The sequence below is a fragment of the Ranitomeya variabilis genome, chromosome 2, assembly GCF_051348905.1.
Source record: "Ranitomeya variabilis isolate aRanVar5 chromosome 2, aRanVar5.hap1, whole genome shotgun sequence".
Classification (NCBI taxonomy): Eukaryota; Metazoa; Chordata; class Amphibia; order Anura; family Dendrobatidae; genus Ranitomeya; species Ranitomeya variabilis.
The window spans coordinates 986,438,506-986,459,574 of record NC_135233.1 but is presented as its reverse complement, the minus strand read 5'-3'; the positions used below and the strand labels follow the sequence as shown (position 1 = coordinate 986,459,574).

At 45.3% G+C, this 21,069-nt stretch overlaps 1 protein-coding gene across 1 annotated transcript in view; it reads right to left on the bottom strand.

Moving 5' to 3' along the window:
- Positions 1–21,069, bottom strand: part of LOC143808359 (dysbindin domain-containing protein 2-like) — a 76,173-nt gene that overhangs the window by 2,320 nt on the left and 52,784 nt on the right. Inside the window, exon 3 of the mRNA XM_077290900.1 lies at positions 16,950–17,087. Within this exon, the coding sequence (XP_077147015.1) occupies positions 16,950–17,087 (138 nt within the window). The remainder of the gene's footprint in view (positions 1–16,949; positions 17,088–21,069) is intronic.

The following is a 21,069-nucleotide window of genomic DNA, read 5'->3' as shown; positions in this document are numbered from 1 at the left end:
ATTTCTTTCCCTCAGTTTGCACCCAGCTGGGTCGTTACTTCAGGGGCGTTGCTATATAAACCTCCTGGAACCTTAGTCCAGTGCCTGGCATCGGTGTTATCAGACACATTCTGTTTGCTCCTATCTGCTGGTCCTGGTTCGTGCAAAATTAAGCTAAGTCCTGCTTCTTTGTTTTTGGGTTATTTGCTTGCTCTCATTTTTGTCCAGCTTGTACTAAATGTGATTCCTGACCTTGCTGGAAGCTCTAGGGGACTGGTGTTCTCCCCCCGGGCCGTTAGACGGTTTGGGGGTTCTTGAATTTCCAGTGTGGATATTTTTGATAGGATTTTTTGCTGACCATATAAGTTATCTTTCTATATTCTGCTATTAGCTAGTGGGCCTCTCTTTGCTAAATACCTAGCTCATTCTTATGTTTGTCTTTTCCTCTTACCTCACCGTTATTATTTGTTGGGGGCTTCTATCCAACTTTTGGGGTATTTTCTCTGGAGGCAAGAAAGGTCTTTCTTTTCCCTTCTAGGGTTAGGTAGTTCTCCGGCTGGTGCGAGACATCTAGGATCAACGTAGGAACGTTCCCCGGCTGCTGGTATTTGTGGTGCTAGGATTAGATATATGGTCAGCCCAGTTACCACTGCCCTATGAGCTGGTTTTCTGTGTTTGCAGACTTAGCAGTTATTCCTGAGACCCTCTGCCATTGGGGTCATAACAGTATGCCAGGCCAATATTGAATGTTTAAAGCATTGCAGAAGTGGGATAATAAGAAAGGAAATTCTGAGGTTTTTTTTTTTTCCTTCCTTCTCTTCCTCCCCTTTACCTTTGAGTGGCGTGTGCTTGCTGCAGACATGAATGTGCAGACCTTGATTACAAGTGTTGACCAGCTGGCAGCTCGTGTGCAGGGTATACAAGATTTTGTTACCAGTAGTCCTATGTCTGAACCTAAAATACCTATTCCGGAATTGTTTTCTGGAGATCGATTTAGGTTTAGGAATTTCCAGAATAATTGTAAATTGTTTCTTTCTCTGAGACCCCGTTCATCTGGAGATTCAGCTCAGCAAGTTAAAATTGTTATTTCTTTTTTGCGGGGCGACCCTCAGGATTGGGCTTTCTCGCTAGCGCCAGGAGATCCGGCATTGGCAAATATTGATGCGTTTTTTCTGGCGCTCGGATTGCTTTACGAGGAACCCAATCTTGAAATTCAGGCAGAAAAAGCCTTGCTGGCTATTTCTCAGGGTCAGGATGAAGCTGAAGTGTATTGCCAAAAATTTCGGAAATGGTCCGTGCTTACTCAGTGGAATGAGTGTGCTCTGGCCGCAAATTTCAGAAATAACCTTTCTGAAGCCATTAAGAATGTGATGGTGGGTTTCCCCATTCCTACAAGTCTGAATGATTCTATGGCGCTTGCTATTCAAATTGACCGGCGTTTGCGGGAGCGCAAAACCGCTAATCCTCTGGTGGTGTTGTCTGAACAAACACCTGATTTAATGCAATGTGATAGAATTCAGACTAGAAATGAACGGAAAAATCATAGACGTCAGAATGGGTTGTGTTTTTACTGTGGTGATTCTACACATGTTATATCAGCATGCTCTAAACGCCTAACAAGGGTTGTTAGTCCTGTCGCCATTGGTAATTTGCAACCTAAATTTATTTTGTCTGTGACTTTAATTTGCTCTTTGTCTTCTTACCCTGTTATGGCGTTTGTGGATTCAGGTGCTGCCCTGAGTCTTATGGATCTGTCATTTGCCAAGCGCTGTGGTTTTGTTCTTGAACCGTTAGTAAATCCTATTCCTCTTAGAGGTAATGATGCTACGCCATTGGCGGAAAATAAACCGCAGTTTTGGACGCAGGTGACCATGTGCATGACTCCTGAACATCGGGAGGTGATTCGTTTTCTTGTTCTGCATAAAATGCATGATTTGGTCGTTTTGGGTCTGCCATGGTTACAGACCCACAATCCAGTTTTGGATTGGAAGGCAATGTCTGTGTCAAGTTGGGGCTGTCAGGGAATTCATGCTGATTCCCCGCCGGTGTCTATTGCTTCCTCTACTCCTTCGGAAGTTCCTGAGTATTTGTCTGATTTTAAGGATGTATTCAGCGAGTCCAGATCCAGTGCTCTGCCTCCTCATAGGGACTGTGACTGCGCCATAGATTTGATTCCAGGTAGTAAACTTCCTAAGGGAAGATTATTTAATCTGTCTGTACCTGAGCATGCCGCAATGCGTTCGTATATCAAGGAGTCTCTGGAGAAGGGGCATATCCGTCCTTCCTCTTCCCCTCTTGGTGCGGGATTCTTTTTTGTGGCCAAGAAGGACGGATCTTTGAGACCTTGTATTGACTATCGGCTTCTGAATAAAATCACTGTAAAATTTCAGTATCCTTTGCCTCTGTTGTCGGACTTGTTTGCCCGGATTAAAGGTGCCAAGTGGTTCACCAAGATAGATCTTCGTGGTGCGTACAACCTTGTGCGCATTAAGCAAGGTGATGAATGGAAGGCTGTATTTAATACGCCCGAAGGTCATTTTGAGTACTTGGTGATGCCTTTTGGGCTTTCTAATGCTCCCTCAGTGTTTCAGTCCTTTATGCATGATATTTTCCGGAAGTATCTGGATAAATTTATGATTGTTTATCTGGATGATATTCTGGTTTTCTCTGAAGATTGGGACTCACATGTGGAGCAGGTCAGGATGGTGTTTCAGGTTTTGCGTGAGAATGCCTTGTTTGTTAAAGGCTCAAAGTGTCTCTTTGGAGTACAGAAGGTTCCCTTTTTGGGGTTTATTTTTTCCCCTTCTGCTGTGGAGATGGACCCAGTCAAGGTCCGAGCTATTCATGAGTGGACTCAACCCACGTCAGTTAAGAGTCTTCAGTTCTTGGGTTTTGCTAACTTCTACCGTCGTTTTATCGCTAATTTTTCTAGCGTTGTTAAACCTTTGACGGATATGACCAAGAAAGGTTCTGATGTTGCTAACTGGGCTCCTGCAGCCGTGGAGGCGTTCCAGGAGTTGAAGCGCCGGTTTACTTCGGCGCCTGTTTTGTGCCAGCCTGATGTCTCACTTCCCTTTCAGGTCGAGGTGGATGCTTCTGAGATTGGGGCAGGGGCCGTTTTGTCACAGAGAGGCCCTGGTTGCTCGGTAATGAGACCATGTGCTTTCTTCTCTAGGAAGTTTTCGCCTGCTGAGCGGAATTATGATGTTGGCAATCGGGAGTTACTGGCCATGAAGTGGGCATTTGAGGAGTGGCGTCATTGGCTCGAGGGTGCTAAGCATCGTGTGGTGGTCTTGACTGATCACAAAAATTTGATGTATCTCGAGTCTGCTAAGCGCCTGAATCCTAGACAGGCCCGCTGGTCATTGTTTTTCTCCCGTTTTGACTTTGTGGTCTCGTATTTACCAGGTTCAAAGAATGTGAAGGCTGATGCTCTTTCAAGGAGCTTTGTGCCTGACTCTCCTGGAGTCACAGAACCTGTTGGTATTCTTAAAGAGGGAGTTATCTTGTCAGCCATTTCTCCTGATTTGCGACGTGTGTTGCAGAGATTTCAGGCTGGTAGACCTGACTCTTGTCCACCTGACAGACTGTTTGTTCCTGATAAGTGGACCAGCAGAGTCATTTCCGAGGTTCATTCCTCGGTGTTGGCAGGTCATCCGGGAATTTTTGGCACCAGAGATCTGGTGGCTAGGTCATTTTGGTGGCCTTCCTTGTCACGGGATGTACGGTCATTTGTGCAGTCCTGTGGGACTTGTGCTCGAGCTAAACCTTGCTGTTCTCGTGTCAGCGGGTTGCTCTTGCCCTTGCCTGTCCCGAAGAGGCCTTGGACACATATTTCCATGGATTTCATTTCTGATCTCCCGGTATCTCGGGGTATGTCTGTCATCTGGGTGGTATGTGATCGCTTTTCAAAAATGGTCCATTTGGTGCCTTTGCCTAAGCTGCTTTCCTCTTCCGATCTGGTTCCTGTGTTCCTTCAGAATGTGGTTCGTTTACACGGCATTCCTGAGAATATTGTGTCTGACAGAGGATCCCAGTTTGTTTCCAGGTTCTGGCGATCCTTTTGTGCTAGGATGGGCATTGATTTGTCGTTCTCGTCTGCCTTTCATCCTCAGACTAATGGACAAACTGAGCGAACTAATCAGACTCTGGAGGCTTACTTGAGGTGTTTTGTTTCGGCAGATCAGGATGATTGGGTGACCTTCTTGCCGTTGGCTGAGTTTGCCCTCAATAATTGGGCTAGTTCCGCTACTTTGGTTTCGCCATTTTTCTGCAACTCTGGTTTCCATCCTCGTTTTTCCTCGGGACATGTGGAGCCTTCTGACTGCCCTGGGGTGGATTCTGTGGTGGATAGGTTGCAGCTTATCTGGAATCATGTGGTGGATAACTTGAAATTGTCACAGGAGAAGGCTCAGCGTTTTGCCAACCGCCGCCGCGGTGTGGGTCCCCGACTTCGTGTTGGGGATTTGGTGTGGCTGTCTTCTCGATTTGTTCCTATGAAGGTCTCCTCTCCTAAATTTAAGCCTCGCTTCATCGGTCCTTACAAGATATTGGAAATCCTTAATCCAGTGTCCTTTCGCTTGGATCTTCCGGTTTCGTTTGCCATTCACAACGTGTTCCATAGGTCTTTGTTACGACGCTACGTTGTGCCTGTGGTTCCTTCTGCTGAGCCTCCTGCTCCGGTGTTGGTTGAGGGCGAGTTGGAGTACGTGGTGGAGAAGATCTTGGACTCTCGTCTCTCCAGGCGGAGGCTTCAGTATTTGGTCAAGTGGAAGGGCTATGGTCAGGAGGATAATTCCTGGGTGGTTGCCTCTGATGTGCATGCGGCCGATTTAGTTCGTGCCTTTCACGCTGCTCATCCTGATCGCCCTGGTGGTCTTGGTGAGGGTTCGGTGACCCCTCCTTAAGGGGGGGTACTGTTGTGAATTAGACTTTTTGGCTCCCTCTTGTGGTTACTAGTGATATGACTCTGGGATTTCTTTCCCTCAGTTTGCACCCAGCTGGGTCGTTACTTCAGGGGCGTTGCTATATAAACCTCCTGGAACCTTAGTCCAGTGCCTGGCATCGGTGTTATCAGACACATTCTGTTTGCTCCTATCTGCTGGTCCTGGTTCGTGCAAAATTAAGCTAAGTCCTGCTTCTTTGTTTTTTGGGTTATTTGCTTGCTCTCATTTTTGTCCAGCTTGTACTAAATGTGATTCCTGACCTTGCTGGAAGCTCTAGGGGACTGGTGTTCTCCCCCCGGGCCGTTAGACGGTTCGGGGGTTCTTGAATTTCCAGTGTGGATATTTTTGATAGGATTTTTTGCTGACCATATAAGTTATCTTTCTATATTCTGCTATTAGCTAGTGGGCCTCTCTTTGCTAAATACCTAGCTCATTCTTATGTTTGTCTTTTCCTCTTACCTCACCGTTATTATTTGTTGGGGGCTTCTATCCAACTTTTGGGGTATTTTCTCTGGAGGCAAGAAAGGTCTTTCTTTTCCCTTCTAGGGTTAGGTAGTTCTCCGGCTGGCGCGAGATGTCTAGGATCAACGTAGGAACGTTCCCCGGCTGCTGGTATTTGTGGTGCTAGGATTAGATATATGGTCAGCCCAGTTACCACTGCCCTATGAGCTGGTTTTCTGTGTTTGCAGACTTAGCAGTTATTCCTGAGACCCTCTGCCATTGGGGTCATAACAAGAGACATACAGAAAGCAGAATATATTGCAGTGAGCATGTAGGAGAGCGAAGCACAGGAGAGGATACCAGTGGGAGACCAGCCCCAAGCAGGCTGCCTCCTTCTGAGGCGCAGAGACCGGTAGCCGGAACACCGAGGTTGTAAGGGCCTCTACAACTTACAACAGAGACCGTCAGGACAGCTGAACTCCAAGTTACCTGTCCGCCTTAATACCCAGGAGGCACGGTGACACCCTTAGAGCCCGGAGTATGCTAGAGTCCCTATAAACAGGCTCAAGTCACCAGTCATACGGGTTATGTCCTATCCTATATGGGGGATAGAGAGAGAGAGCATCTGTGAGGACCTTATCTGAAGCCATGGGCAGTAAGGGACTACAGCACCACGGCGCCAGAGGAAGGCTTTGATTTCCACCCGGATAAGGGGACTCCTAACTTGCCTCCAAGCCGGCCAGACCCTGCCTGCCCTGTGATCTGGTGCCCTGGACTGTGGCAGCCTGAAGTCTTCAGTAAACCAGGTAAATCTGCAAATCTGCTTCATCGTTCCTTACTTCGCCATTCACAATCTTCCATCTACACACCGGGAGCCCTGGGGACACACTTCACCTGTGGGAAGTTATACCATCTAGCTGCCATAACATCACCCCAGAGGACCCCTTAAAGCAGCGTCGGTCCCCACTGACCGAATACCACAGGTGGCGTCACAAACATAAACTTTATTCCCTTTAAAGACCTTTCCCTTTTACATTTGTGCCCATGACCACGGACCGGGTCGCCACCGTGACATCCCCCTGTGAAACACCGGACCCGGTACCGAGTACCCCACGGCCCGGGCGGGGCGACCCATACCTATATCATGGCAAGCCATCCACTGGTTAAATGACTATTTCTATTATGATCAATCTAGAAAATGATCCCAATGTCTGCAGTCTTAGTGAAATAGCATGTTACTGAGAGTAAAAACCACTAATTATATCTTCTATGTGCGCCAAGTGACTTCATGCTGCCTAATGCATATATCTTGCATATTTAAGAGCTTTGCTTTGTAATCTAAGTACAAGGATATTGACACTGCCTCATCTCTACTTATACAACCACATAGAGGAGCACTGGCTGCCTCAACTCTTTATAAGCAAATCGCATTTATGTGAGGACACAGTACGTTCAATAAAAAGATGAGTGCACTGAAGGAAATTATTGTCAGTGGTTAACCCCTTCACCCCCAAGGGTGGTTTGCACGTTAATGACCAGGCCAATTTTTACAATTCTGACCACTGTCCCTTTATGAGGTTATAACTCTGGAACGCTTCAACGGATCTTAACGATTCTGACATTGTTTTCTCGTGACATATTGTACTTCATGATAGTGATAAAATTTATTCGATATAATTTGCGTTTATTTGTGAAAAAAATGAATATTTGGCGAAAATTTTGAAAATTTCGCAATTTTCCAACTTTGAATTTTTATGCCCTTAAATCACAGACATATGTCACGCTAAATACTTAATAAGTAACATTTCCCACATGTCTACTTTACATCAGCACAATTTTGGAACCAAAATTTTTTTTTGTGACGGAGTTATAAGGGTTAAAAGTTGACCAGCAATTTCTCATTTTTACAACACCATTTTTTTTTAGGGACCACATCTCATTTGAAGTCATTTTGAGGGGTCTATATTAGAAAATACCCAAGTGTGACACCATTCTAAAAACTGCACCCCTCAAGGTACTCAAAACCACTTTCAAGAAGTTTATTAACCCTTCAGGTGTTTCACAGAAATTTTTGGAATGTTTAAATAAAAATGAACATTTAACTTTTTTTCACAAAAAAATTATTTCAGCTCCAATTTGTTTTATTTTACCAAGGGTAACACGAGAAAATAGACCCCAAAATTTGTTGTACAATTTGTCCTGAGTACGCTGATACCCCATATGTGGGGGTAAACCACTGTTTGGGCGCATGGCAGAGCTCGGAAGGAAAGGAGCGCCATTTGACTTTTCAATGCAAAATTGACCGGAATTGAGATGGGACGCCATGTTGCATTTGGAGAGCCCCTGATGTGCCTAAACATTGAAACCCCCCACAAGTGACACCATTTTGGAAAGTAGACCCCCTAAGGATCTTATCTAGATGTGTGGTGAGCACTTTGACCCAACAAGTGCTTCACAGAAGTTTATAATGCAGAGCCGTAAAAATAAAAAATCATATTTTTTCACAAAAATGATCTTTTCGCCCCCAATTTTTTATTTTCCCAAGGGTAAGAGAAGAAAATGGACCCCAAAAATTGTTGTGCAATTTGTCCTGAGTACGCTGATACCCCATAGGTGGGTGTAAACCATTGTTTGGGCGCAGGGCAGAGCTCGGAAGGGAAGGAGCGCCATTTGACTTTTCAATGCAAAATTGACTGGAATTGAGATGGGACGCCATGTTGCATTTGGAGAGCCCCTGATGTGCCTAAACATTGAAACCCCCCACAACTGACACCATTTTGGAAAGTAGACCCCTTAAGGAACTTATCTAGATGTGTGGTGAGCACTTTGACCCAACAAGTGCTTCACAGAAGTTTATAATGCAGAGCCGTAAAAATAAAAAATCATATTTTTTCACAAAAATGATCTTTTCGCCCCCATTTTTTTATTTCCCCAAGGGTAAGAGAAGAAATTAGACCACAAAAGTTGTTGTGCAATTTGTCCTGAGTACGACGATACCCCATATGTGGGGGTAAACCACTGTTTGGGCGCATAGCAGAGCTCAGAAGGGAAGGAGCGCTATTTTACTTTTCAATGCAAAATTGACTGGAATTAAGATGGGATGCCATGTTGCGTTTGGAGAGCCCCTGATGTGCCTAAACATTAAAAACCCCCACAAGTGACACCATTTTGGAAAGTAGACCCCCTAAGGAACTTATCTAGATGTGTTTTGAGAGCTTTGAACCCCCAAGTGTTTCACTACAGTTTATAACGCAGAGCCGTGAAAATAAATTCTTTTTTTGTTCACAAAAATGATTTTTTAGCCCCCAGTTTTGTATTTTCACAAGGGTATCAGGATAAATTGGACCCCAAAAGTTGTTGTCCAATTTGTCCTGAGTACGCTGATACCCCATATGTGGGGGGGAACCACTGTTTGGGCGCATGACAGAGCTCGGAAGGGAAGGAGCGCCATTTGGAATGCAGACTTAAATGGATTGGTCTGCAGGCGTCACGTTGCATTTGCAGAGCCCCTGATGTACCCAAACAGTACAAGCCCCCCACAAGTGACCCCATATTGGAAACTAGACCCCCCCAAGGAACTTATCTAGATGTGTTGTGAGAACTTTGAACCCCCAAGTGTTTCACTACAGTTTACAACGCAGAGCCGTGAAAATAAAAAATCTTTTTTTTTTCCCACAAAACTTATTTTTTGGCCCCCAGTTTTGTATTTTCCCAAGGGTAGCAGGAGAAATTGGACCCCAAAAGATGATGTCCAATTTGTCCTGAGTACCCTGATACCCCATATGTTGGGGTAAACCCCTGTTTGGGCACACGGGAGAGCTCGGAAGGGAAGGAGCACTGTTTTCCTTTTTCAACGCAGAATTGGCTGGAATTCAGATCGGATGCCATGTCCCGTTTGGAGAGCCCCTGATGTGCCTAAACAGTGGAAACCCCCCAATTATAACTGAAACCCTAATCCAAACACACCCCTTACCCTAATCCCAACAGTAACCCTAACCACTCCTCTAACCCAGACACACCAACCCTATTCCCAACCATAAATGTAATCCAAACCCTAACCCTATCTTTAGCCCCAACCCTAACTGTAGCCCCAACCCTAGCCCCAACCCTAGCCCTAACCCTAACAATAGCCCTAGCCCTATCACTAGCCCTAACCCTAGCCCTAACCCTAACCCTAGCCCTAACCCTAGCCCCAACCCTAGCCCTAACCCTAGCCCTAACCCTAGCCCCAACCCTAGCCCTAACCCTAGCCCCAACCCTAGCCCCAACCCTAGCCCTAACCCTAGCCCTAACCCTAGCCCTAACCCTAGCCCTAACCCTTGCCCTAACCCTAACCCTAGCCCTAACTCTAGTCTTAACTCTAGCCCTAACCCTAACCCTAATGGGAAAATGGAAATAAATACATTTTTAAATTTTTTTATTTTTCCCTAACTAAGGGGGTGATGAAGGGGGGTTTGATTTACTTTTATAGCGGGTTTTTTAGCGGATTTTTATGATTGGCAGCCGTCACACACTGAAAGACGCTTTTCATTGCAAAAAATATTTTTTGCGTTACCACATTTTGAGAGCTGTAATTTTTCCATATTTGAGTCCACAGAGTCATGTGAGATCTTGTTTTTTGCGGGACGAGTTAACGTTTTTATTGGTTACATTTTCGGACACGTGACATTTTTTGATCGCTTTCTATTCCGATTTTTGTGAGGTAGAGTGATCAAAAACCAGCTATTCATGAATTTCTTTTGGGGGAGGCGTTTATACCGTTCCGCGTTTGGTAAAATTGATAAAGCAGTTTTATTCGTCGGGTCAGTACGATTACAACGTTATCTCATTTATATCATTTTTTCATGTTTTGGCGCTTTTATACGATAAAAACTATTTTATAGAAAAAATAATTATTTTGGTATCGCTTTATTCTCAGGACTATAACTTTTTTATTTTTTTGCTGATGATGCTGTATGGTGGCTCGTTTTTTGCGGGACAAGATGACGTTTTCAGCGGTATCATGGTTATTTATATCAGTCTTTTTGATCGCGTGTTATTCCACTTTTTGTTCGGCGGTATGATAATAAAGCGTTGTTTTTTGCCTCTTTTTTTTTTTTTTCTTACGGTGTTTACTGAAGGGGCAGTTTTATAGGTTGGGTCGTTACGGACGCGGCGATACTAAATATGTGTACTTTTATTGTTTTTTTTTATTTAGCTAAAGAACTGTATTTATGGGAATAATATATATTTTTTTTCTTTATTTAGGATATTTTTTTTATTTTTTTTTTACACATGTGGGGAATTTTTTTTAAACTTTTTTACTTTGTCCCAGGGGGGGACATCACAGATCATTGATCTGACAGAGTGCACAGCACTCTGTCAGATCGACGATCTGCTGTGCAGGGCTGCAGGCTTACCAAGTGTCTGCTCTGAGCAGGCACTCGGTAAGCCACCTCCCTCCCTGCAGGACCCGGATGCCGCGGCCATCTTGGATCCGGGACCTGCGGCGAGGAGGGAGGTAGGAGACCCTCGGAGCAACGTGATCACATCGCGTTGCTCCGGGGGTCTCAGGGAAGCCCGCAGGGAGCCCCCTCCCTGCGCGATGCTTCCCTATACCGCCGGTACACCGCGATCATGTTTGATCGCGGTGTGCCGGGGGTTAATGTGCCGGGGGTGGTCCGTGACCGCTCCTGGCACATAGTGCCGGATGTCAGCTGCGATAGTCAGCTGACACCTGGCCGCGATCGGCCGCGCTCCCCCCGTGAGCGCGGCCGATCGGCTATGACGTACTATCCCGTCGAGGGTCAGATAGGCCCAGGTCACCTCGACGGGATAGTACGTCTAAGGTCACAGAGGGGTTAAAGGGAATCTGTCAGTATCATCAACCCTCTTAAGCCGACTATATGGGCATGAAGGTCATAGGAAGCTGAACAAAATGATACTTTCATATCTGCGATCCGATGTCTTAAACCCAGAGATATCCATGTTTTTCTTAATATGTAAAAGAGCTGTTAAGATCTATGGGCCGGTCATAGATCTCCCTGAGAATCTGCCTCCAGAGCTTATTGTAAATGAAAAGTGTCACCAGTGTGAGACATGTACATCAGGAGAGGAGACTGTCAGTCATTACATGTCTCACACTGGTAATGTTCCCTTTCATTTACCATAAGCTCTGGAGGCAGATTCTCAGGGAGATCTGCAAAGTAATACTAAATAAATCATGTACATAAAATATTGTGTCTAGAGTACATAATCATTATATGAGGTGGAGAGGAGTTATTATTATAATAATAATAATAATAATAAAAATAGTACCGTAATAATAATAATTTGATTTTCATAGTGCGAACATATTCCGCAGCACTTTATACCTAAGCGGGGACATGTAGAAACAAAGGAGACTTCACAGATTACTGTCATAGGGAAGCAATATAACGCACAAAGGCTGGTGTTATAGAAGATGGTATATTAGTGAGATAGACTGCTGTTATATAGGTTGTATAGAATACACTGGCAGACTGCTGTTATACAGGGTGTAGGGATTCACTTTCTCTGGTAGGCATTAGGCCTTAGGTAGCATTCACACAGACAATGCAGATTTAGTCCAAACACATGCATTTTTTCATTGCTTTCCACAGGTTGCACAGCGCCAAAGCAAACTCATAAACATAAATCCCTAGCCTTGTCCAGGCGCTAACTAAACAGAACAGACCCTGGCTACTTATACATGGCCTGTGCAGACTCTTCTCAGAGACTCATTCTGTCCTGTCTCTCTCTTCAGCTCCAAAACACATCCAGTTTGGTCTGCTTGAGCTGACTGACTAAGGGGGACAACTAGCCTAGTTAAATGCAGGGCTAGCAAGGTGATATACTCAGAACCTGTAAAGCTAGCATTTAACCCTAGCCTACACAGTTTTGCTACATACACTACTCCCCACCCAAAGCCGGGTGCCAACACACAAATGCACAGTCTACTGAGCTTTAAATTAACCCAAACATGAGAAACATGTTTGATGACATAAGGATGACCTAGTACCTCCAAGAACCTGCCCCTATTTTTGGGTACAGATTTTTGGCCATGTCGATTTTGGGAAGGCGGCAAAGTTCCTGCCACTTTGATTCCAGCCATGTTGGCTCCTGACCAGGTCAACAAGCAAGCGCTTTCGAGTGGGTTGCTACCCTTCCAGGGTTTTAGGAGGTTGCTAAAATATATTTAAAAGGGCTTCCTTTTCCCTGGTCGGTGTACTTTATAGTTAATCTCTCCCAATTTTTCCACCATCCTATCCTGCCACTGGATAAGGAACTTTCTCTCCCCTGTGGGAAATAACACAAGTACCTGATCCCTAGGCTTACATTGTCTCACTCAAGCTGACCAATTATACCCCTTGGAGTTTTCCTCTTGGGCCTTGAGGAGGTGCTCTATTACCTGTCCCTTCACTTTCTTCCCACGACACTACAAATTATTATGTCTGGCCCCTTGCAGAAATTGACTATCAGCTACCAGATCCTGGGGAGCCCCAATTACATTTTCCAGAGTACCTTTTACTGTTAAGTCTCTGAGCTGGGCAAACTATCCTGGGACTCCTTTAGGTCAAGGACCCTGGCTTTCGGGGTTGTTTCCTCATCCTCCTTTCTAGCTAGTACAGTGAACAGAAATTCACCATTTACATTGTGTGTCTCTCTTACCATAGCCAATACCTGGTGACATACTGGACTACTGGATGCTACAGCTTTAGCCTAAAAGTTCCAGAACAAAGGAAATTCTCAACCGATAACAATGGCATGCAACAAGTCCTTTACCGCTCCCACTTGGTAGGACACAGAACCACAGCCTGTGGGTATGTCTTCCTGGATCATGAGATAGTTATTGGTGTCCCCATAGATACACCTTACCACCACCACATTCCCAGAGACTAGCACATGCGGAAGTGTGGCCCTTGCCAGTCCAGAAGTCCTGTTGTCATATCTCCATCAGAGCCTGTTCAAGCGACTCCTGCTGTATTCACTCTTTAAGTGGCATTGGTGATAGAGATATCAGAACCAGAAGCCCTGGACGGCATGCTCTGTCTAGCCATTAAGGTTAGAGTGGCTGGGACATGTAGTGCGGTCCAGTCTGGCAGAATGGGTGTGTTTCCTGTCCAGCTGAAGTTATCAGCTCTCTGCTCCAGCCAATTGGAGAGCACCTTGCCCCAAAGGCTTCCAGCTTGCTGCTGATAGCTTCCAGATATAGCTTATTGTTTTCTTGGTTAGATGTGCGCCTTGTGCTCCTGTTTGGTTTAATGTATTCCTGTTTTGACCCGGTATGTTTCCGACTATTCTTACAGATCCTGATTTTGTTCTTGACATGGCCCCTCGGCTCTGACCCATGCTTGGTGACCATTCCTACTTCTGGATGGCAGCTCTTCCATGGTAGCATTCCACTGGGTTCTATTGTGAAACCAGATCCTTGTACAGGTGTTAAAGGGTATTGGGATTTCTCTGGAGTCTGCCAGATGGAGTGGCTTGTGCCAGGTCTGTCTTAGGTAGCCTTTTGAGCCTGTGGCCTCAGGCAAAGGTTACACAAATCACTTGTGCAAATTATCTCTTTAGAGTGGAAGAGGACTTGAACTTAAGCACCACCTATCTGAAGTAGCAGTCCTAGAAGTCAACATCGACCCTTTAACAAGCCTTGGAATATGATTTAGGATAAAAGCCAAATCAGAATCTCAATTTGCAGACATGGTGCAGTCACCTATTGGAAGTAGGTGGTGCTAGAGTTCAAGTCCTATTCTTCTCTGAAGAGACAATTTGCTTATTTAATTTACCATAGGAGCATGCAAGGAGTTTAAAGGGAACCTGTCACCCTGTTTTTTCTGTATGAGATAAAAATACTGTTAAATAGGGCCTGAGCTGTGCATTACAATAGTCTATTTTGTGGACCCCGATTCCCCACCTATGTGTTATGACCTGGTGGTTAGGAGCACCCGAAGTGACCTGATGGTTAAAACAGAAAACCTGGGACAAGCTCTGAGGAAGTGGTAACTCGACTGACCGCAATCCCTAATCCTATCACACACACTAGAAATAGCCGTGGAGCGTACCTAACTCTCCCTAGATGCCTCTTCACAGCCTAAGAGCTAACTACCCCTAAAGATAGAAATAGCAGCCTACCTTGCCTCAGAGAAATTCCCCAAAGCAAGGTAGCCCCCCACAAATATTAACTGTGAGTTAAGAGGGAAGTGACAAACACAGGAATGAAACAGATTTTAGCAAAGGAGGCCGAATCTTCTCTAGAAAGACAGAGGATAGGAAAGGGAACTATGCGGTCAGTATAAAAAAACTACAAAAACCACGCAGAGTGTGCAAAAAGACCTCCACACCGACTCACGGTGTGGAGGTGCAGCTCTACACCCCCAGAGCTTCCAGCTAGCAAGGAAATATCATAATAGCAGGCTGGACTGAAACATAGCATGTACTGAAAGATATATTCAAAAACCAATGAACAGCAAAATGACTAGCAAGGACTTAGCTTCTGCTGGAGTAGTCAGGTCAGCTGAGAATTCCAAGAGAGATCTGAACCAGTAATGAAACATTGACAGCTGGCATGGACTAACAACCTGGGCAGAGTTAAATAGGGAAGCCAGCAGCAGAAATAAATGAGGGCAGCTGAGAAAGCCAACCTCAAAGATCAGCAGTTCCACTCAAAGCCACCAGAGGGTGTCCAAGGACAGAACTCACCAAAGTACCATTCACGACCACAGGAGGGAGCCCGAGAATGGAATTCCCAACACCTATGCTGCCGAAATACGTTACCAAAGTAGCCGTTTTCGCCTGTCAATCAGGCTGGTCTGGTCAGATGGGCGTGGTGTCTTCCCCCAGATCTTGCTTATTTTTCCGTTGGTGGCGTAGTGGTTTGCGCATGCCCAAGTCCAGAATCCACTGCACAGGGGAGGGAAAAGAGCGCGATCTGCGCTATTCCCCTGGTGATAGGTGGGGGCGGCCATCTTCCTGTGGCCGCGCGTGCGCAGATGGAGATCGCGGCGGCCATTTTCCTGAAGCAGAGATGCGAACTCTGCTTCAGGAAATTGGCCGCCGCGATCTCTGTTGTGAATTCTGCTCTTGGGCTCCCTCTGGTGGTTATAAGTGGTAGCGCTGCTGTCTCTGGATCACAGCATTTATCAGGTGTGTCCACTTTTTGCATTTCTGACTGGGCTATTTAGTCTTGCTTGACCCTTTAGTCACTGCCAGTTGTCCATTGTTCCTGGAGGATTCACATCCCTGCCTGGTCTCTCCTGCTTTGCTGTTCATTCCAACAAAGATAAGTTCTGGCCTTGATTTTTGCTGTCCACATGCTGTGGGCCTTATTGTTCAGTTCTTTTCAATGTTTTTGTCTTGTCCAGCTTGGTCTGTATAAGGATTTGTTTAGCCAAGCTGGTATCTCTGGAGATGCAGATATACCCTCCATATCTTTAGTTAGATATGGAGGGTATATGTGGAGTTCGGTCAGTAGTTGGACCGACGCTGCATTAAAGGGGTCCCCTGGGGGATGTTGCGGCAGCACAGATGTTATACTTCCCACAGGTGAAGCGGGGTCCCCAGGGGTCCTATGGTGTAGGGCGTAGATGGTATAGCCGGTAAATAAGGGAAGGAGACAAGTTGTAAGTCTTTACCTGGTTTACTGTAGGTTGCTGGCCACAGTCCAGGGTACCAGGCACAGGAGATGGTGGTCCGGCCAGCTCAGAGGCAATAGAGGGTTCCCTTCTCCAGTAGGGGTCCGTGAGCCTTTCTAACTAGCGCCGTTAAAGGTGAGGTCCCTGCTGCCTGAAGCTTCCTCTATTCCCCCTGTCCTGAGACAGGTACCTGCATGATGGGCAGCTTGAGTCTTTTTACAGGGACTCTATCATGCCCTGGGCTCCTCAGGTGCTACTGCATCTCAGGTGTGGTGCGGGCAGTTAACATGTAGTGTCGTGCCCTCTGGTTCTGCTCTGTGTCCTAGAGTCCCACAAAAGCCTCGGGTTCCCGATTCCCGGTACTGCGCTTCAGCTCTGAGGGTGCCCTGCCACAGTTCCCCTGAGCTCTGTTCCTCTCCTGTGCTCTTTCCCTTCTGGCTACTCCACATTCAACACTTCCAGGTTATCTGTCCTTCCAGAAGCTGCAGCTCCCTCGTGGCTGCCAGGTCTCTCTGTCTGCACTCAGTTCCGGACTTCCTTCTACTTCAGTGTCTCTGAACAACTAACCAGCTCCTCCTCCAGGTCAGGATACATAAAGCCTAAGGAAGCTCCCCTGAATCCGGGTGCTGAACTCCCTCTCCTGGCCTGGATTCAGAATGTGTCTCATGTGTGTGCCTTACCTGGTGAAGAGAATTCCATTGCCTCTGAGCAGAGCGACGGTCTGCAGCCTCTGACACACCTGTGACAGCTGTTATACAAGGTGGTATATATTACACTGCTAGACTGCCATTACAGAGGGTCTTCCAGGCTACATCTATTTATTAAAAATATAATCTGAACCTATTTTTTAGTTCTGTGCAAGTTGATTATTTGCTGTTACTTTATATTACTCTGTGCCCTGTATCTTTAATGTTAAACTTTTGATAACCTAATTAAAGAGAATATTACTAACCAGGAGTAACTAACGGGCTCATGGGGTCTTCAGACTGGTGAAAAGCATCACTGGGTTCAAGCTCACAAATGTCCAGTGGTTCAGACAGTTCCAGTGAGTCAATATTCACTTCCATCGATGATACACTGTCCAGTGGAGCTGCAGACAAGACAAGATGGATTAAACTTTACTATGCACAATGCACAAAATATGACTTATATCTGATGAATGAAACAGATTATATATCTCCGTATCTAGCATTATATGTTCCATTTTTTTGGTTTTGGCATCTTCATGATGTGCATTCTTTCTTTTATGATGGACAGGTTGTAAATGACTAGTTAAAGTTGTCACATGATAAACACTAGGGTCCCAATTCACCACAGTCTTTGGGCCCAATTTATCAAGACTGGCATTGTTCACGCCAGCCTTGATGAGAAGTGCTGGAGTCAGACGATTCTGATTCATGAAGAGGCATATGCGTCTTCACAAATCAGGACTGGGGGATAAGTGGCCTACACCTCTGTGTGCACCTGGCCACAAATCATATGCCTGTCTCTGCGCTGCTCATCATGAATTTGATGGCGGTCACCATGCCCCTGAACTGCCTCAGTTCACCCACTTTACTCTTAGCGAACGCCAAAAGTTGCAAAATTTCAGTGACATTAGAAAGCTATTTACAACAGAATATGGTCATAAAAGCAGCAAAGAATAAAGATAATGTCACAACTCTCATGGCTGGTGACCCAGGACCAGGGGCTCCTTCCCTGTCCCTAACGCTAGGGTCACTCTAGCTCACCCTGTTACCCCGGGTTACTTCTGAAGGTGAAGATGCCAGGGCCACGTATCTTGCCTTATCGCCTTAATCTGCCCTCCGTCTGTTCCCTTCCCATACCCAGGGAAGAGGGGAGCAGCTGTGCACTGCAGTACACCAACCAGACGAACAAGGAAACACGAACAGGGGCAACGGAAACTTCCAGGCATGCAAATATTCAGTCACATATAACAAAGGAATGCAGCGGGGAGTGGAGGATGAGAAAAAACCAAAGTAGGAGAAGGAAAGGGAATTATCACACTTACTAACCCAAGCAACAGTCACTGATAACCCACCAAACGCCTTCTCATATAACCACCAAACAACTATCCTCCTAGCCAAGCAGAATAAGCTATTCCTGACGGTGTGCGTCAGTCAGAACCCAGATTATATAGGGGATAGGAGTGGCTAACCATGCTCAGCTGAGAGCTCAAACTCCCAGAGCGCCCAACGTGGCCTATTAACCCTTGGACTGCCAAAAGAATTTTACACTGTTTAAGAAGAAGGTGAAGTGCTTCTTTTCAGTGCAGGAGTAGGAGAAATCAGATGCTGTGGTCTTCTGGCTCCTATTAGTGATGAGAGAGTATACTCGTTGCTTGGATCTCCCTGAGCATGCTTGGGTGATCTCTGAGTATTTGTAACTACTCGGAGATTTAGTTTTCGTAGCCTCAGCTGCATGAATTACAGCTGCTAGACAGGCTGAATACATGTGAGGAATAGCACAAAAAAGTGGAGCAAAAACATCCATAACATCGTAGTTAAAATACGTATATAAAGTTTATTTAGTAATTATAACAATACAAAATATCCGCACCGTAAGTAGGTGCTGTATGCATCATGCACACAAAGGAGGGCAATAAAGAGAGGACATAACAGTTACCAGGCTAACAGCAGGGAAACACAGTATATATGCCATCAGTTACATAGATTTGTAAGCAAATGATCGCTATAGAACATGGTCCAACCAGTATCCAAACGTCTAATTAGCATCAGCAGCGTGCACTGAATGTGCCGTAACATAGATCAAGCCTACCCATTACTGTCTGTTCAGAAAAGAGTGTCCCCCAACTGGCCTGGTGCCCCACTCTTTTCTGAACAGACAGTAATGGGTAAGCTTGATCTATGTTACGGCACATTTACTTACAAATCTATGTAACTGATGGCATATATACTGTGTTTCCCTGCTGTTAGCCTGGTAACTGTTATGTCCTCTCTTTATTGCCCTCCTTTGTGTGCATGATGCATACAGCACCTACTTACGGTGCGGATATTTTGTATTGTTATAATTACTAAATAAACTTTATATACAGTGTGGCAACAAAGTATTTAGTCAGTCAGCAGTAGTGCAAGTTCCACCACTTAAAAAGATGAGAGGCGTCTGTAATTTACATCATAGGTAGACCTCAACTATGGGAGACAAACTGAGACAAAAAAATCCAGAAAATCACATTGTCTGTTTTTTTTATCATTTTATTTGCATATTATGGTGGAAAATAAGTATTTGGTCAGAAACAAACAATCAAGATTTCTGTCTCTCACAGACCTGTAACTTCTTCTTTAAGAGTCTCCTCTTTCCTCCACCCATTACCTGTAGTAATGGCACCTGTTTAAACTTGTTATCAGTATAAAAAGACACCTGTGCACACCCTCAAACAGTCTGACTCCAAACTCCACTATGGTGAAGACCAAAGAGCTGTCAAAGGACACCAGAAACAAAATTGTAGCCCTGCACCAGGCTGGGAAGACTGAATCTGCAATAGCCAACCAGCTTGGAGTGAAGAAATCAACAGTGGGAGCAATAATTAGAAAATGGAAGACATTCAAGACCACTGATAATCTCCCTCGATCTGGGGCTCCATGCAAAATCCCACCCCGTGGGGTCAGAATGATCACAAGAACGGTGAGCAAAAATCCTAGAACCACGCGGGGGGACCTAGTGAATGAACTGCAGAGAGCTGGGACCAATGTAACAAGGCCTACCATAAGTAACACACTACGCCACCATGGACTCAGATCCTGCAGTGCCAGACGTGTCCCACTGCTTAAGCCAGTACATGTCCGGGCCCGTCTGAAGTTTGCTAGAGAGCATTTGGATGATCCAGAGGAATTTTGGGAGAATGTCCTATGGTCTGATGAAATCAAACTGGAACTGTTTGGTAGAAACACAACTTGTCGTGTTTGGGGGAAAAAGAATACTGAGTTGCATCCATCAAACACCATACCTACTGTAAAGCATGGTGGTGGAAACATCATGCTTTGGGGCTGTTTCTCTGCAAAGGGGCCAGGATGACTGATCCGGGTACATGAAAGAATGAATGGGGCCATGTATCGTGAGATTTTGAGTGCAAACCTCCTTCCATCAGCAAGGGCATTGAAGATGAAACGTGGCTGGGTCTTTCAACATGACAATGATCCAAAGCACACCGCCAGGGCAACGAAGGAGTGGCTTCGTAAGAAGCATTTCAAGGTCCTGGAGTGGCCTAGCCAGTCTCCAGATCTCAACCCTATAGAAAACCTTGGGAGGGAGTTGAAAGTCCGTGTTGCCAAGCGAAAAGCCAAAAACATCACTGCTCTAGAGGAGATCTGTATGGAGGAATGGGCCAAAATACCAACAACAGTGTGTGGCAACCTTGTGAAGACTTACAGAAAACGTTTGACCTCTGTCATGGCCAACAAAGGATATATTACAAAGTATTGAGATGAAATTTTGTTTCTGACCAAATACTTATTTTCCACCATAATATGCAAATAAAATGATAAAAAAACAGACAATGTGATTTTCTGGATTTTTTTTTCTCAGTTTGTCTCCCATAGTTGAGGTCTACCTATGATGTAAATTACAGACGCCTCTCATCTTTTTAAGTGGTGGAACTTGCACTATTGCTGACTGACTAAATACTTTTTTGCCCCACTGTACGTATTTTAACTACGATGTTATGGATGTTTTTGCTCCACTTTTTTGTGCTGCTCTATGTTTGGAGCTGTCCTGTTGTGCTGGCACCTGTTGGGTGCCTAGGGAGAGCTAGTGTAGTCTGCTCTCATTCACCATCTATTTCAGTGCTTCATGACCTTGTTAATAAATACATGTGAGGAATGCCTGTTTGGTAGGGAATCCCCACATGTATTCAGGCTGTCCAGCAGCTGTAAATCATGCAGCTGAGGCGAGGAAAACTAAATATCCAAGCACGCCAAACTACTCGGAGATCACCCAAGCAACAATGCAATTCATTCATCTGTTCCTATCTGTTGCGGTAACCCTGTTACAGTAAAACATGCTTCTAATGGTGACTCTTATGTTTGCACCTTAATCGTTATTATGTTTGTGCC